The sequence below is a fragment of the Brachyhypopomus gauderio genome, chromosome 13 (assembly GCF_052324685.1).
Source record: "Brachyhypopomus gauderio isolate BG-103 chromosome 13, BGAUD_0.2, whole genome shotgun sequence".
Lineage (NCBI taxonomy): Eukaryota > Metazoa > Chordata > Actinopteri > Gymnotiformes > Hypopomidae > Brachyhypopomus > Brachyhypopomus gauderio.
Genome location: NC_135223.1, coordinates 329,598 through 346,992, shown reverse-complemented (window position 1 = coordinate 346,992; position 17,395 = coordinate 329,598). Strand labels below are relative to the sequence as shown.

The following is a 17,395-nucleotide window of genomic DNA, read 5'->3' as shown; positions in this document are numbered from 1 at the left end:
TTGGGAGCATAGAACTGTCCAAAATGTCTTTGTTTGCTGAAGCATTTAGATTTCCTTTCACTAGAACTAAGGGGCCAAGCCCAGCTCTTGAAAAACTACCCCACACCATAATCCAACCTCCACCAAATTTTACACTTGGCACAATGCAGTCAGACAAGTACCGTTCTCCTGGCAACCACCAAACCCAGACTCAACAATCAAATTTACAGATGGAGAAGCGTGATTTGTCACTCCAGAGAACGTGCCTCCACTGCTGTAGAGTCCAGTGGCAGCGTGCTTTACACCACTGCATCTGGTGATTTGCATTGCACTTGGTGATGTATGGCTTGGATGCAGCTGCTGAACTATGGAAACCCATTCCATGACTCTCTCTGTGCACTATTCTTGAGCTAATCTGAAGGCCACATGAAGTTTGTATGTCTGTAATGATGGACTGCAGAAAGTTGGCGACCTCTTCGCACTATGCACTTCAGCATCCGCTGACCTCGTTCGATCAGTTTACGTGACCTACCACTTTGTGGCTAAGTTACTGTCATTCCCAAACACTTCCATTTTCTTATAATACAGCTAACAGTTGACTGTGGATTTGTTGCACAGGTGGCATCCTACGCTGGAATTCACTGAGCTCCTTTGAGCGACTCACTCAACCTTTTACACAGAAAGAATCAATATCATTACATAATATCAATACCACTCTGCACTGATGGCTTTAAATGTAATAATAATAATAATAATAATAATAATAATACAGCCAGATCTATTGCCGTTAGCCTACACCACAAAGCCTGCATGTAAAGACCTTTAACAGGTTATGAAACCTCACAGATGGGGCACATGGAGTTGAGACGCCAAACAAATCATCAATGCTGCTGTAATTACGTCTGCTGAGTCACTGGCCTGACAGGAAAAACGATGGCTTTAATTAATTTAAATGGCTTTAAAAATCATTAACTTGGGTTTTAATGGTTTAAAACCATTTAAATAATCTAAGCTTCTGTATTTCCTACATACTGTAAATATGCAATAAATTTGGAAACTTTCTAGTAATTAAATGTTTAGATGAGTTCACTGCCCAGAGTCTCCTGTGTAATTCAAATAAAGAAGGAAGAAAATAAGAAATGTAATTATTAATCTGAGAACACGGGCTACTGTCTTTAAGAAAATCAATTCAATGCACAGTATTAACTTTGCCACAGTGCTCTATGGAGCCTTATGACTATCAGTTCCTCTGAGAGTAGTTTGCAGTCATCTTTCAAAAGATGAACTCTATCTAAATTGTCATTTGTTTCAGTGATGGGATTTAATATACAAAATATTGTTCCGGTGTATGCTTTTTCACAGGTAAGAATGTAATATTTAGTATAGCAGATTTATTTGTTTATTTATTTATTCATTCCAGTTTTTATTTTGGTACTTTTTTGACCATTGACAGTACTTGTGTCTTCGCCGTGCACTTTTAATTTGACATCTACTTTCATTAAGCCGGAAGTAGAATTCTTATCACTTCCTTGGTTAAAATCCATGCACATGGTGTGCAAAAAGTTGCCCTCGACAGTTTTGCGATTCCAAGTTATTATTTCCTCGCTGTCTCTGTTTTGACAGCATACAGAAATCATTTGCGAACGTCCCTGTGTCGAGGTGAATCATGGGAACCAAAGTCGGAGTGGTGGTGGGAAGTTACGAGCAGATAGTGTTGGGTTACCAAGTGTGTCCTGGAGAAGAGGTATCCGTCGTTTTCGGAAATAATAGTTAGATAACGGGAAGAGCACATTTCACATTTATTTTACGTGTTTAGTTATTGTTCATTTTGTATGTGAGTGTGTGTGTGTGAGAGAGAGATGGTTATACTGCGGTGTCTTATTTATGAGGCCCGTTGCTACTTTCTGATCTTACGCTTTTCAAGCCTTAAAGATTGTCAGACTTCAAATATTTTGCTTTTAAACATATGTGTATAAATAAAATAGCAAAGACAGCGTGGAACCTCCTTGAAATGCTTCGGTTGTCCGCTGCTTAACGTAGTGTTGTGTTGTTCATAATCAGACACCTTTGCCAGCATTCTCATCTCCACTATGTTTAGACCCCAGGACTGAGCTTTCTAATGAACTTATTCAGTCTTTTGGTGTCCTTCACTGTAATACTGATGCCTAGCGCAACAGCCTAAAAGATGGCACATGACAGCAGCTATCCTGACAATTCTTCAAGGGTTGCATCTAATTCATAATGTTGTTGCTGGCAGGATCTGTTCTGTCATTCATACACTGGTTCTTCTCATCTGAGACCACCTCAGAGACCACTTTCTTTTTTTAATCTAATATAAAGCTAACAGGAATGTTTTCTACATATTGTATGCTATACAGATACATTTATTTTGCCTTGTCTAATTTAGATTTGATTTTTGTAACAATTTGAATGCTTGTCCTGCAGGAATGGAGAGTTGATCCAGTCTTTACACATCACGCCCACACCGCATCCTTGTCTGTGGTGGCAGCCAGCGAGCAGTTCATCGCCACGGGCAGCAAAGATGAAACCATTCAGCTCTACAATACGAAGACGAGAACTGAACATGGGACCTTGTTACACCATGAGGGTGAGAGAAACCAAGACTTTAGAGAAACTCAAATACAAAATGACTCCATTCTAATGCACACTGCACTAAAGAAAGTGTACATACTGTAAGCTGGAGCTTTTGTATCTCCATAAACTTTGGTCTGATTTCAATTTGAATTGGATTTAAATATTTTTTTTATATTGACTCAGACTGCCAAATCTGTAGTTTTGAAAAAATTACTTTATATGAATAATTAAAAAAAGATTTTCATCTCACACACTATGTTGTACTGCAGCATTGTGTATTCTTCGATGTGCTAATGTGTGCTTAAGAATATCTATCAAATTTAGGCATAATAGTGGCTGGAAAGAAACTGTTCACTTTGGGATCAGCAGGATGTCGCATGTTTGCAGCTGTTTTATAGTCATACATCGAATTTACTAGATTAAGCAAAAGGAACTAATCAGACGAATCAGTCTAGACTAGCATAGCAGTAAAAGTGTCCTTTTGCTTTCTTTGCTACGGTGTCTTTGAATAGGTCTTTGTTCATCCTAAATTCACTATTCATGTAAATGTAATTATATGGCTCTTTTCTAGGTTTTCATATTTTTCACATTTGTACTGTTAATGTATGATATAAAAACATACATTCACAGTACAAATATGGCAGTGTTGTAAAATGTAATATGCTCTACGCATTTGTGATGTTCCAGGCATGTGCAGTTTTAACAGGTGAGAGATGCTGTCACGTTAACCATCTTTGCCCCGGCGCTTTATTTAAAAGGACCAAAGGTGAAGTGTTAGTGTTGTTGGTGAAGTGGTAACTGTGAAAGATCAGGCTTGTCATTAACACAAACACAGATTTAGAGTTCAAACTGTTGGAAAAAAAACTATTTCAAAAGTTTACATCGATTAACATAGTATATTGCTTGTGATGTGGCTTGTGAAAGGGCTATTTATGGACAGCACGCCACTGCTGGTCTAGTCAAGTCAATTTTATTTATATAACGCTTTTAACAACATGTTACAAAGCAGTTTTTACAAGCGCATGGGTCCAGAGCCCTAATGAGCAAGCCAGGGGTGACAGTGACATAAAAACTCCCTATGATGGTGGGGATTAGGAAGAAACCTTGGGAGGACCAAGACTGGACCAAGACTCAAAATAGAACCCATCCTCCATTGGGCGGCCCAGCTAGTAGAAATCCATATGTATAGTTCTAATTCTAGGCCGAGCAGTTACAGTCCCTCCAATATGGATGTTGGGCTTCAGGTAGGAGTCGTATTGGCCCGTCCACTGGCGGCATTGGCACATTCATCCACAGCATTCAGACATCCACTGACAATCTAGACCATCTCCTAGGTGCTTGCTTCTGTGGAATTGTCTTAGGGTCATGAGGGTCACTGAACCTTTGTTTTCCACCCAAATCACAACTAGAGTGAACGCATGACATGGTGGATGACAGAAAGATTCTCCTGCTTCACTAAATGAACGTTGCCCCCCCCCCATGTGTCTTTTAAGGTACTATCTCATGTCTGGAGTTCTATGGCGCCTCCCATTTACTCAGTGGTGGAGAAGATGGTCTTCTCTGTGTGTGGAATACAAAAACATGGGAATGTTTGAAATCCATCAAAGCTCACATGCAAGTATCAATTTCAATGCAGTCTGTATTCTAAATGTTTTATTACTCATAGTCATATTTTGAGATTTTGTATTTGTGTAATTGTGTTATAGGGGCCATGTAACTTCTTTATCTGTCCACCCGTCTGGAAAACTTGCACTGTCTGTTGGGACAGACAAGAAACTAAGGTATGATTTAAGTCTTTAGTGCATTTAATGAACTTATGAAGTGATCAACTGAACAGTGGGTTGAAGCATTATAAGGTGATTGTAAAGAAACTACATATATTTGGACCTATCTGGATTTATTCAGTAATGGCTTCTAAAGTGATGATCTGTTGTTTATCTAAATAATAAATAAAGACAAATGGTCACACATCAACCATCGTTCACATTACTGCATGGATCAGATTACAGTTAAGGATCAATTTATACAGAAATGGACGTAGTGCGAACTTGAAATATTAGTGTCTTAATTTTGATAAGACAAAATACGGAAATTAATCAACTAAATTTTTTATGTAGGACATGGAATCTAATAGATGGACGGTCAGCTTTCATCAAGAATATAAAACAAAGTAAGAACAGCTTTTAAAATCTGTTCTTTTTTTTTTTTAATTTTTATTTATAATAAACATGGTTATTTATTTGTTGGCTTGGCTGGTGCTTACTGTTCATTTTTTATGAATCTTCTGCTGCAGAAATGATCATGCCATCATCCTTCTTTTTCATCCCTTCATCTCATCTGTCTCTCATAAGCTTTTATTTATACTTGCCTGATAATAAAAACGTGGCCAGTTCACGTCCAGCTTCTGCCTGATTGATAACTTTTGGCCCTTGAGTGACGCCCTTAACCCTCAAATTTTGCATTGCTTTGTCAGACATTTCTCATCCGTGTTGAACATTGAATGTTAAAAATGCTGTGTTCTTGTTTCTTGTGAAGATGCACATATAGTGCAGTGGTCTCCTGATGGGGATAAGTATGCTGTAGCCATAGGTGATAAGCTGGACATTTATGATCTGGAGTCTGCTAACATCATAAGCACCCTTGTCTACAAAAAGAGGATTTCATCTATTACATTTTTGAAGGTATGTATTGTTTTTAACGTTAATGTGATGTAGTTCAATTTAACAATGACAAGTTACTGTGAGAGTAGTAGAAATTAAGAACAATGTCAGATGTCATTTAAATTGATTTTAAGATCCTTGAATCTGCGTTCTTAACGGCTGATGCCCATATATTTAAAATGTCAAAACAATGTTAAAAGCTAAATGTACAGATGTACACTCACTGGTGTGAGATGTGTTCTTGCACTAGACAGGTCGCTGAATCTTTCCCTGAAGTGCTGTGAGGTACATAAATGCATTAGGGATGACTGTATTTATGGTGATATTTTTATTGTTCAGTTATTTACTGTAATTAATATTTTGTATAAAACAAAGAAGTTTAAGACTGCCACACTTAAGTCAGAGCTTTCCCTCCATGCTGAGCAAACCACAGTTCCACATAGGCTCAGTAACTCTCCCTTTACTCTTTACTCGTTTACTAACTCTCCCTTTACTCTTTACCTGTTCACTAACTCTCCCTTTACTCGTTACCTGTTCGGTAACACTCCCTTTACTCATTACCCGTTTGGTAACTCTCCCTTTACTCGTTACCCCTTCGGTAAAACTCCCTTTACTCACAGCCACAGTTCTGTTTACTGCTATATGTCATAGTTCCATTTTGTTGACAGATACAGACATGGTACAATATTCTGGAAACTCAACTCAGTCCTGCACCCTTTGATTGATTGTCTTGACAATTTTGCTCTGGAACGTGAGCATTTGTTTTTTCTGTTTCAGAACACGTTGCTGGCTGTGGCAGGAGATGATGAACATGTGAAAGTGTACGATCTCGTCTCTGAAAAGTGCATTAGTGACTTTAAAGCTCATGACAACAGGTGTGTAGAGTATTTCACTGTAAACATATATATATATATATATATATATATATAATGTAACCCACATCTTCTGCATGCATGTGTATATGAATGAAAACTTTGTCATACACATTGTACAAGTACAAGGCACGAAATGTCATTCCCTGGGGCCCAGTGTTCAAGCACCGGGAGCCCAGAGCAGCCGCTGCATCTAAGACGCGCCGCCACCTCCGCAGGGTGGGGGGGAAACATAGAGAGATAAACATTAGGAAGAGACAAAAAAATATGACCACAGATTATTCTCACAACGGGACAACAGTCCGTGTGCACAAAAAAAATCCCCATAGCACTTACAAGCATTGATAACACAGACAGTCAAGCAGAGAGAGGCGTGATTCATTCAGATGGGGAGGGGGGAGCCAGACGCCTGGCACACAGTTCTTGTGTCAAAGTTTGCGGTGGAAAGCGAGAGCCATCTCTGACAGATATTAACAAGATCAGAGGTTGAAGAACCAGGACAATAGGTAATGGACTTCCCTAAAGCTCAATAACCGAGACAACATGAGGTCCATGAGAGCACAATGGATGAAGACCAGTTACCATTATAACTAAAACCCTCAAACTGGTATATATCTCTGCAGCAGTCATGCTGATGTGGAAGGAGACTAAATGGAAACTAAGGCTTCAACTCTGCTGAAAATTAGTGAGCTCACAGAGCTCCATGGGTATAAAGATCAAAGATTCCTTGCAACAGGTTAATTACAGTTGGTGTGTATGCACACAAATAAATGGTTGCAAAAGGATAGCTGATATTTTTGTAAAACATGCAGACCATCAAGCAGCATGTTTGCATGGTCAGTTGTTGGTATGGCAGCAATGAAGTAGGAATGACAGAGGAATATAAGTGATCTGAACCCCATCTACTTCCCTCCTGTAACCCGACTCCTCCTTTAGACCCTCAGAACCCCATCTATGAATATACATGATACATACATATATATATATATATAATTGTTAATTAAATGTATACATTTCTTATAGAGTGAAAGCTATAAAAAGCCTTATGACAGATGAGTTGTGTGTGCTGGTCACAGCCTCTAATGATGGGTTCATCAAGCTGTGGAAGCTCAATATGGAGGTACGTTTTCCAACTTGAACTTAAAATAGTTATGCATAATAATAGCTATGCATAATATGATAATCATAATAGTTATGAATAATAATGAATTGTGCATAATAGTTATGCATAATTAAAGCTTAAAACAAACCCAGCACAATGTCTAAATATATGTTTCTCAAGATTGATTGTGAATTTTTAAAATATAGGTTAGGATTAGTATATATATATATAGGGGGTCCTCGACATTAGACGTTGATCAGTTCCTACATTGCGTCATAAACCGATTTTCGGTGCAAGTCGGAACATATGTACATACTGTGCGTAAATAACATACTGTAAGCACTTATCCTTTCCTATCACAGTAATTTTCAAAGAAACACATAAAATACGTTTAATAATGACATGAATCAACGTTTATACAGTAAATGGGACATGTCGTAACCACGAAATATCATAACTCTGGACTGATGTAGGACCTCCTGTATATATGATAATATATATGATAAATGATTGAGTGTTGTCTGTGCTGTGTTCTCAGTTTTTATTAAAATTTATATATGTCAGTGTCTTTGTTTCCTATCACTAAGTTTTAAATATGGATAAGCAGCAGATGTCAGATTTGCTGCATATTTGAAATTGCAACCATAAAAAAATTGTGATGTCACTTGCACAGAGGTCAGACTCATTTTCAAGTTCTGAGTTTGAGTGATACTATAGTGTTAAGTTTTATTAAGGCTTTCGGTGTAAAAACAAAATACATGTTAAGTGTCAAATGTATTGCTGCTTTAGTTTTTGTCTAAAACGTGTGTGGTCGCGTGCACAGACGCAGGTGGAGGTTTGTCTCCTGGGCCAGGTGAACACCACAGCTCGCCTTACCTGTCTGGCTGTCTGGAGACAGAGCTCAGAGCAGGGGTCTTCAGCACAACAAACCACACAGTCCACACCTGTTCAATGTATGTTGTCATGTACACGTCGGAGCTTTTCCCTCATATTTGTTCGGTTAATAGTTTAATTAGTTATTTTTTAAACAATTTCAATGGATTGTTAATTTTGACAAAGTGTAAAGTATATAAGGCTTAATTTATAGCAAAAAAGATTTTCTAATCTGTGATTAATTTTTTTTTGTTTTGTAATATGATACATTATTGGATAGCATGCGATATTTATCTGCTGTAAATTAATAATAAATATGAAATTAAAAGGATTTCATATTTTAATCAGTTATATCATTAATAGAGCCTGTAGATATATTAATACATTAATAGATGTCCTGTGTCTCTTCCAGCACTGGACAAGGAGACTCTGCTGTTACACACCAACAAAAGAGTGAGGATTTGTACTGAAGAGGTGGTTTTAGAAGAAGACAGCACCTCTAAAAAACAAATCAAAAAGAAAAAGCAGAAGAAGCAATAAACATTTTGTTTTGATTTCTATGTAAATGTGTTTTTATTAGTCATGTTGGTGGTTTAGCATTTGCTGTAAAGGACTTATACATGATGTGAGTGGACAGATTCAGCTCCACTATTTATTATACAGGTGTGATAGGAGTGGACAGTCAGCTCTGTTTATTAATGCAGTGTTAGGGTTAGAGATTGGTACCAGAGCTCGGAAGCGTCAACAGCAAAACTGAAAAATGTGCAGTCAGTGTGTCTTTGTTTTCTGAAACAAAGGACTTACATCTGGCCTTCAGTGGATTTGCCTAACTTAAAATTTGCTACATTTAGTATAAATATTTTTATTGTAAATAAATATTGTACATAAGGTTCCTTTTGTATACTTTGTATTGTGTAATATCTATTTTGGTTATTGAGTGAACAGGAGCAAACTAGTTCTAGGCAGGTTTCAGGATAATCAAATTCGTTGTAGTTTGTTGAACTTGTCCTAAATATTCCCCCGAATTTGCTAAACCGGCAACCCGTCTAATGTCGCAAATCACGAACAGAGAATACGTATGTAGCATTTATATACAAGTATGATGGTTGTCTGGGTTTCTTTATATAATTTATCTAACATCGATAACAAACTGAACCTATGCAATGTGTTGTGACATTCGTATCTCCTATTTCGTTTTTTTTCCTTCAGAAGAATAAATATAAAATATGCCTATACATATTTAGTATTGAATAGTGTAGGTAAATGTATCAGAATTATTAATGTATGAATGTGAATGCGCATCTAGAAGAAAAAAACATGCTTTAAAGTCACGTCGGTATTGAAGCGGCTCTTTCGTCACGTAAATCAGTTTCCGGGTTAAGAGGATGACAATCGGAAGGACGAAGCTTCGCAACCAAACACTGCACGTTGTCGATTGGTCGATTGTTATTTAGTTTAAATCGATTGATGTTTGGACAAAATCTGTCGGGTTTCTAGTTTATAGCGTTTCAGAATGGCCATTGATTGGATTGGATACGGATATGCAGCACTGATAGCAACAGGGGGTGTAATTGGTTACATAAAAGCAGGTACAGTAGGTGAACATTACTGCCACAGAAACTACTGAATGTCTTATGCTGCAGTCTCACAACTGGGAACTCGGATTTTTCCAATTTAGAACCACCAACTTCTCACACCTTCAGGCGTATGAGCGTAACACATCATAAAAGTTTTTTTTTCGACACACTCAAGATAAGGTTGAACTCTAAATTTTTTGACCCGCTTATTATTACTACAAAACCCGTACTTTAAAAAATGTTAGGTGAATGAGAGAACACGTTTACAGCTCCAAAAATTTACAAATTACATAATTAAAAAGTGAAAATATTTAACAATGAAAATTCCATGTACATAATTTGAAAATTGAAAGCGCTTAAATGTAATCACGAAAGATTCGCTGCCAGTGTGGTCGCTGCCACGCTGAAGTCGGACGAGTCTGATCCTGGAGTAGGAATAGCTGCTTCTCAGTGGATCTTTCCTGCTGGGAAACTTCCCAATTCTCACTTGTTTATGAATGCAGTAGCCTACCACATAAACACTACTACTTAGACTGCCAAGACAGTTATGCTTTTTATTGAAACTGCTAATTGTTATTCTGATAAAATGTAAGGTTGATGTAATTCATGATTCAGAATCACAAAGTCTTGTCAGAAATGACTGGTGGCTAAGATGCTTTGTCACTTCTGTATGTGAACACACATTCAGCACATTTTTCACTTACCACTACCTCACAGACTCTGAAATGATTGACCTGAATGATTTTTAGCTTGTTACGGGTTACCTGTTTTGGTTGTTTTTAACTTTGATGGTTATTGCAGAAATATGAATCATAATCTAGAATGTTTAGATTTAGATGAAAATGTGTATACTAATGCAATAAATATGAACTGAGACACGACTAGAGGACAAAATAATTTAGAATACGTGTTTTTTCAAAATGGTAACTAGCTATGTCACCAAGTGAACTGGGGAACATTGGTTCATGGGTTTTGTAGAGGAAAAGAGGGACTTAATCCTCCTTTAAATAGAAACAAAGTTTGAACAGAAAGTGTGACATTTAGGGCATTTAATAAAATTTACCAGCATTTAATTTAACTGTAGCAGTTAAATTCCACGTCCCTTTGGTGATTAGTGGGCTTTTTCTTATTTTTGTTGGATAGTCTATTATGGATCATTTTAATTTAGAACCATAATTTTCTGATGAGAAAGAGAAAGTTTAAGGAGGGAGGGGTGGGGAGGGTTGAAGTGGGCGATGCACCTAATGAAGTTGGTGTGTTGGAGCCAAGCCAAGGCTTTACAGTTGGGATCCTCTGGCCTGGTACGATTTTGTCTCCTCTCCACATCATTCTTATCTGCTTAGGGCTTTGAATAAATGTTTTGAGGTTGTGTGCTGTTGAATCGTTACAGGTATCAGTTATATTGTTCTGATTATAGTGAAGTTGTCATCCAGTGATTCAAAGTTAATAAAATGAGTATGATAAAGAGGTTAACGCAATGAATGTTGGTCTCGCCTGTTTTTAACAGGTAGCATCACGTCATTAATTGCTGGACTACTCTTTGGGATTTTGGCAGCAGTTGGTGCTTTTCTTACGTCTCAGAATCCAAAGAATGTGTGGGTGTCACTAGGTAAGTAAACTTATAATAACAATTTTACTGATAACAAAACGGTGATAAAATGTACAATATCTTGCATTTCAGTATTCGGTAACAATGTATCGTGACATGATTCATCACGATGCATGGATGGATGATTTGGCATTTTTTGAACACCAGAGGTCAGACCTGACCTATTGTGAAGCTGTTCCAATCGCACATTTTGATACAGTATTACATTATAAACCAATGTTCCTTGAATTTTCTTTATATATTTCTAGTTTTTATATTTGTTTATTTGCATTATTTGTGCTTTCGCTTGGTTATTTAATATATGGTGAAGATGCATTGTATACAGTACATTTTGTTTAATTGAAAACTCGGCTCCTTATTTCTTGCAAAGTACTAAAGATTCTTATTATAAAAATGTATAAGACATTTTGCAATGTTTTTACACTTAAGAAACGTTTATTTTTAATATACACTGCTAAAAAAAAAATAAAGGGAACCCTAAAATAACACATCCTAGATGAATAATGAATAAAATATTCCAGTTGAAAATATTTATTCCATCTTCAGTGGAAATTCCTCAAGACAAGTTAAAATGAAGTTCAGTAGTGTGTGTGGCCTCCACGTGCCTGTATGACCTCCCTACAACATCTGCGCATGCTCCTGATGAGGCTCCTGAGGAATCTCCTCCCAGACCTGGATTAATGTGTCAGTCAACTCCTGGACAGTCTGTGGTACAATGTGGCGTTAGTGGATGAAACGAGACATAATGTCCCAGATGTGCTCGATTGGATTCAGGTCTGGGGAACAGGCAGGCCAGTCCATAGCATCAATGCCTTCATCATGCAGGAACTGCTGACACCCTTCAGCCACATGGAACCTAAAGCTCACTGCACCAGCATATTGTCTCACGGTGGGTCTGAGGGTCTCTTCACGGTACCTAATGGGTACCTAGGATGAATTCTGTGATCAGATGCCAAGCACTTTGTAAGTCGCTCTGGATGAGAGCGTCTGCTAAATACCGTAAATGTAATGTAATGGCAGCCAGTGTACCTCTGGCTACCACATGTAGGTCTGTGTGGCCCTCCAAAGAAATGCCTCCCCACACCATTACTGACCAACTGCCAAACCAGTCATGCTGGAGGATGTTTCAGGGAGCAGAACATTCTCCATGGCGTCTCCAGACTCTGTCGGTCACATGTGCTCAGTGTGAACCTGCTCTAGAGCACAGGGTGCCAATGGTGAATCTGCCAATCTTTGTGTTCTCTGGCAAATGCCAATCGCCCTGCAAGGTGTTGGGCGGTAAGCACAAGCCCCTTGCACAAAGGAGGAGGAAGCAGGGGGTGGGTAGTAGGGTTGTTGCCCTCCTATGGCCCCCTCCATGTCTCCTGGTGTACTGGCCTGTCTCTTGTTATCTGCTCCATGCTCTGGACACTGTGGTGACAACGTTCTTGCCACAGCTCACATTGATGTGCCATCCAGGATGAGCTGCACTACCTACTTCTGTGGGTTGTAGACACCGCCTCATGCTACCTCTATGGTGAGAGAACTGACAAAATGCAAAAGTGACCAAAAAAACATCAGCCAGAAAGGATGAGAACAGAGAAAAAGTCTGTGGTCACCACCTGCAGAACCACTCCTTTAAAAGGGTTGTCTTGCTATTTGCCTCTCATTTCTACCTGTTGTCTGTTCCATTCTCACAACAGCAGGGGAAATTGATTCACAATCAGTGTTGCTTCCTATCTAAACAGGTTGGTTTCACAGAAGTGTGGTTGATGAGTTACATTGTGTTGTTTAAGGGTTCCCTTTATTTTTTTTAGCAGAATAGTTTGTCACGGTATGGAGGACCTCTGCCTCTGTCAGCACTGGCAGTGTTTGTGGTCTTGTTTGTATGCCCTGGTTGGTGTGAATGAGTTCTCCACCTAGGCATCGTTTGTGTGTCTATATGTCTTTGTACCAGTTTTGTTGCTGGTTAATATTGTTAATATTTATTGTTAATATTTGACTGTCACGGTTTTTGTGTTGGAGCACTGTTTTTGTTATTAGATATCCATTTTGTTTTTGAGACATACATATTTGCCTCCTTTTTTCCACCCTTGAACCCTTTTTGAATTGTGTTCATCATTGCACCTAGTATTCAAAACACTTTTTCATTTGCATTTACTGTATTACATACATAGATACATTGAAAGGTATATACTTTAATACTAGAAATATTCTTGTCAGCATTAATTGTCACCCTAATTTAACCCTATCACTACCCCTACACTTGTGTGAACTTATTCAGTTACTGCAACTACACTGCTGCAGAGGATGGGTGGCCCCTTTTGAGTATGGGCTTCTCAAGCTTCCTTCCTTATTTCTACTTAAGCAGTTATTACCTCATTAGGGGTCTGGGCCTGGATTTCTGTTGAGGAATGAAATGTGTAGCAATATTGATTAATCATGAATTATTATAAGGGGCACCACCCTGAATTGAGGGAAATACATGTTTAATGGGGACAGATAAAATAATGTTATCAGTCTCATTACTGAAGGGTGAATGTGATGCGACAGATGAATGTTATTGAGACAGACGAAAAATCAGAACCAGAGAGCAGGAGCAAATGGGGTAAATCCAAAGAAGAAGAGAACCAGGTCAAACCTGCAGGGAAACACTGAAGAATGACGCTTGGTCTAGTTCAGTAGACTGCTCGAAACCTCACCATAGGTCAAAGGTCAGAAGGCTTCACCAGATGTCATGAAGAGAACTCGCAGGTGTCCAGTCAGTGAAACCGTTTGTTGTTATCCTGACCTTATCTACATTGACCGTCTAACCCTAACCGTCTGTATCAATAGTTGTCGGCCAAACAGAATTACCGTAAATTTATCAAAGCAAAAAAAAAAAATAAATCATGTTTAAATGGCTAGATGAGTGAGAGCAAAGTAAACAATTTCTGACAAACTGCGAACTGAGAGACGAGACAAAGGACTAATGTAATTCTAAATTTTTCTAAGGGTGTTTTTGTTCATTTTCTTAAAGAGGGTTTGACTTGAATTTTCTTGCAGTTTGAACTAACTCACTCCGTGAAATAGTATTTAACTAACTTTTAGAGGCGCTATTGTAATGGATGTGATTGGTCAGTTACAACCTCGCAATTTGAAACCTGCTTAATGAATATACATCTGTCTTGAGAGGGGTTGAGGTGGAGAGAGAGAGAGTCCTTGACATTCCACAGAATCCCACTTAAAGAAAGAAAACGACATAACTAGAGCAGAAGGCAGTACTATAAATGAGCTTTTATAGGTTTATGAGGTTTTGTCATTTTAAATCTTGTAACTTGTTTATGCACTTATGAGAAGGATAGACCTAAGAAAGTTACTAGTAAGTATATGCAAGTATTGTAATTGTAATTCAGCAAGTATGTAATTTCATTAGTATTATTCAATTGATGGTTTCAATTCTATATTGTATCTGTATTCTGCATTTATTTACTGTACTACCTGCATTTCCTTTTTCTGTACACCCAGGGACATATGGGACTCTGTCAGCTGTAATGGCAGTGAGGTTCCTGAGCTCATGGAAAGTGATGCCAGCAGGGTTGATAGCAGGGGCAAGGTAAGTTACCCTTACAGTCAGGCCTAATGGTTTTAGAGCAAAGACGTCAAAAAATCTAATGAATTAATGTTTACTGTGTATGACGCAAAGCAGAAATAACTGCTCCTGAAGGCTTTAAATAATAACTTAATTGATTTTTTTATGGTATTTATGGATATTTTTGTGAACATATATAATTATTGTCAAATGGTATTTTAGCTCTGAATTCTCTTTACCTCTTTGCAGTTTACTCATGATTTTGAGACTAGCAGCAGCTTCCTGCAGACAAAGAAAAACAAATGAAAGATTTTCATGATACTTCTTCATTTTTCTACAGTCTACAATTTTCTACAGATATTTTCTGTTCATAGTATATTTCTGTATGTTGTAAGTTTTTTTTTCTTTTTAATTCATACAAAATCATCAAAGTAAATTTAATGAAAACATCGTAGTAATCTAGTTTTATTGGTAAATGTGCTTTTTCAGTGTTGCCCTGTTAAGTATCAGGAAAGCCTTATGTACTTTAACCATATTTCAGTTAATCCTGTCATGGATCACAAGATTTATTCTCTTTAGTACTGTTTGCTTAAAGCTCAAAATTCCACAGATAACCTATAAATAAATACACAGCAATACATAAAGTCTATTGACTATTCATTTTCTTTTAAAAAAATAAACAGAAAATAAAATATTCAAAGCAAATAATTTACATACTGTACATGCACAACTGCAGACATCCCTGTTTCATCTGTGTTCTAGTAGCAGGTATCTCTATTCCCTCTGTGTTCTAGTAGCAGGTATCCCTGTTCCCTCTCTATTCTAGTAGCAGGTATCTCTGTTCCCTCTCTATTCTAGTAGCAGGTATCTCTGTTCCCTCTGTGTTCTAGTAGCAGGTATCTCTATTCCCTCTGTGTTCTAGTAGCAGGTATCCCTGTTCCCTCTCTATTCTAGTAGCAGGTATCTCTGTTCCCTCTGTGTTCTAGTGTGAGAGAATGTTATATATGTACGCTTGTTTATTGAAATAAAACAGATATAGCAGATATATGCCACTATCATAACATGAGGATATAAATGGATGATTCAGTATATTACAGTGACATCACTCTCATACTTGTTCAGAGAAACAAAGTGGGTTAACGGAGATGAGGAGCTTTAAACAGTGGTGCAGACTCATTACTGTGCCATATAATATAACTAGCTAATTTGTGTCTGAAACCAATATTTTAAACATGGTTCCAGTCTCTTAGCAAGATTGTTGGACATCCACCATACATAAATCAATCACTGTCAGTGAACAATAAGTTTGAACAATAGATATCTCTGAGGAACTGCGCTTTTATTTAGGTAGCCTAAATTAAAGTAAAAAATGTAGCTGTTAAAATACAGAGACTGAAAGCAGCAAAAGCAGGATTATCAGTAGTAGGCCTATACGTTAAAATGCAAAATTGCAGTATGTTTTAATGTGAAGGACCCTTTAAAACGCCCTATCTCTCTCTCTCTCTCTCTCTCTCTCTCTCTCTCTCTCTCTATATATATATATATATATATATATATATATATATATATATATATATATATATATATATATATATATATATAATATGTATGTGAACGTGAAGAGAGAGAGAGAGAAGAGAAAAGTTTGCAGTCAGCTTGCATGTCTCTCCGGAAGGTTTTTCTCAGCATTTCGCTACTTTCAAGCTACGTTTGCAGACTTCATGTACTTTGTATATTTGCCCAACCAGCACAATATCAGTCAGTCAATTTACCAAACTGTTTATGCAGCAACCAGCTAGCGCTGGTTTGAACCTTAATGGTGAGCAAGAATTATCAGAAGCATTTTGGTAATAAGGTATCAAAGTAAATTACAAAGTTTACTAAAGATAGAAAGACAGAAAGATCTCAGTTACACACACTCAACTAACCCCCCCCCTCACAGACCATGGTTCTTATACTATTTTGCTACATGATTACATCATACTTCAATGACATGAGTTATGGACGTTGGGCATCATTGGTGGCCTTGATGAGGTGAGGTGAGGTGATGAGGTGAGGGATGAGATGAGGTATTACTCCTCCCCTAGGCACCATCCCTCTCCTCCAGGGTCATCAAGCCAAGGCCTCCTTGTTCCTCTGGTCCACCAGATGTGCTATCACTCTTGACACAAGGCGTCCTTATCTACAGACAGGCTACATTCAGTAATGTCTGCCTTCAACTTGCTAAGGGTGTTCACATACATCATTTTACTACCAGAGAGAGAGAGAGAGAGAGAGCCTACATCAGACGTACTCAACTAAATTTGTCCGCGGTCCAATTTTGGCAGATGCCTGTGACCTGAGGTCCGGTGCGGCGGGGGTGGCGAACGTAAGTTGTTGAGCGGGGGTGGCAAACGTAACACTCGTGACGGAGTGTTTTTTCAATAGCCCTGAAATAAATGCTCCGTTTTTTTTTTGGTCCGTATCCAGTTAATCAGGAATGAGATTGGGTCCGGACAGGACTGCGTTCGGGTCCGGATCCGGACCGCGGTCCACCAGTTGAGTACCCCTGGCCTACATGAATGTAATGCATACAATG

General features: G+C 38.0%; 2 protein-coding genes across 2 annotated transcripts; both read left to right on the top strand.

Annotated features, from left to right (window-relative positions):
* The first annotated feature begins 1,489 nt into the window (after positions 1 to 1,489).
* pak1ip1 (PAK1 interacting protein 1) lies at positions 1,490 to 8,635 on the top strand. The gene is made up of 10 exons (XM_076970099.1): positions 1,490 to 1,723; positions 2,425 to 2,587; positions 4,068 to 4,188; positions 4,281 to 4,355; positions 4,692 to 4,744; positions 5,110 to 5,255; positions 6,012 to 6,109; positions 7,130 to 7,226; positions 8,032 to 8,161; positions 8,494 to 8,635. Exons 1-10 carry the CDS (start codon positions 1,646 to 1,648, stop codon positions 8,619 to 8,621), a joined length of 1,089 nt encoding a protein of 362 aa, XP_076826214.1. The 5' UTR covers positions 1,490 to 1,645; the 3' UTR covers positions 8,622 to 8,635.
* An 822-nt stretch (positions 8,636 to 9,457) lies between these two features.
* On the top strand, positions 9,458 to 16,243 carry LOC143473218 (transmembrane protein 14C-like). The gene is made up of 4 exons (XM_076970100.1): positions 9,458 to 9,670; positions 11,166 to 11,267; positions 14,754 to 14,841; positions 15,067 to 16,243. The coding sequence occupies exons 1-4, from the start codon at positions 9,595 to 9,597 to the stop codon at positions 15,134 to 15,136; spliced, it is 336 nt and encodes a 111-aa protein (XP_076826215.1). The 5' UTR covers positions 9,458 to 9,594; the 3' UTR covers positions 15,137 to 16,243.
* The last annotated feature ends 1,152 nt before the right edge of the window (positions 16,244 to 17,395 follow it).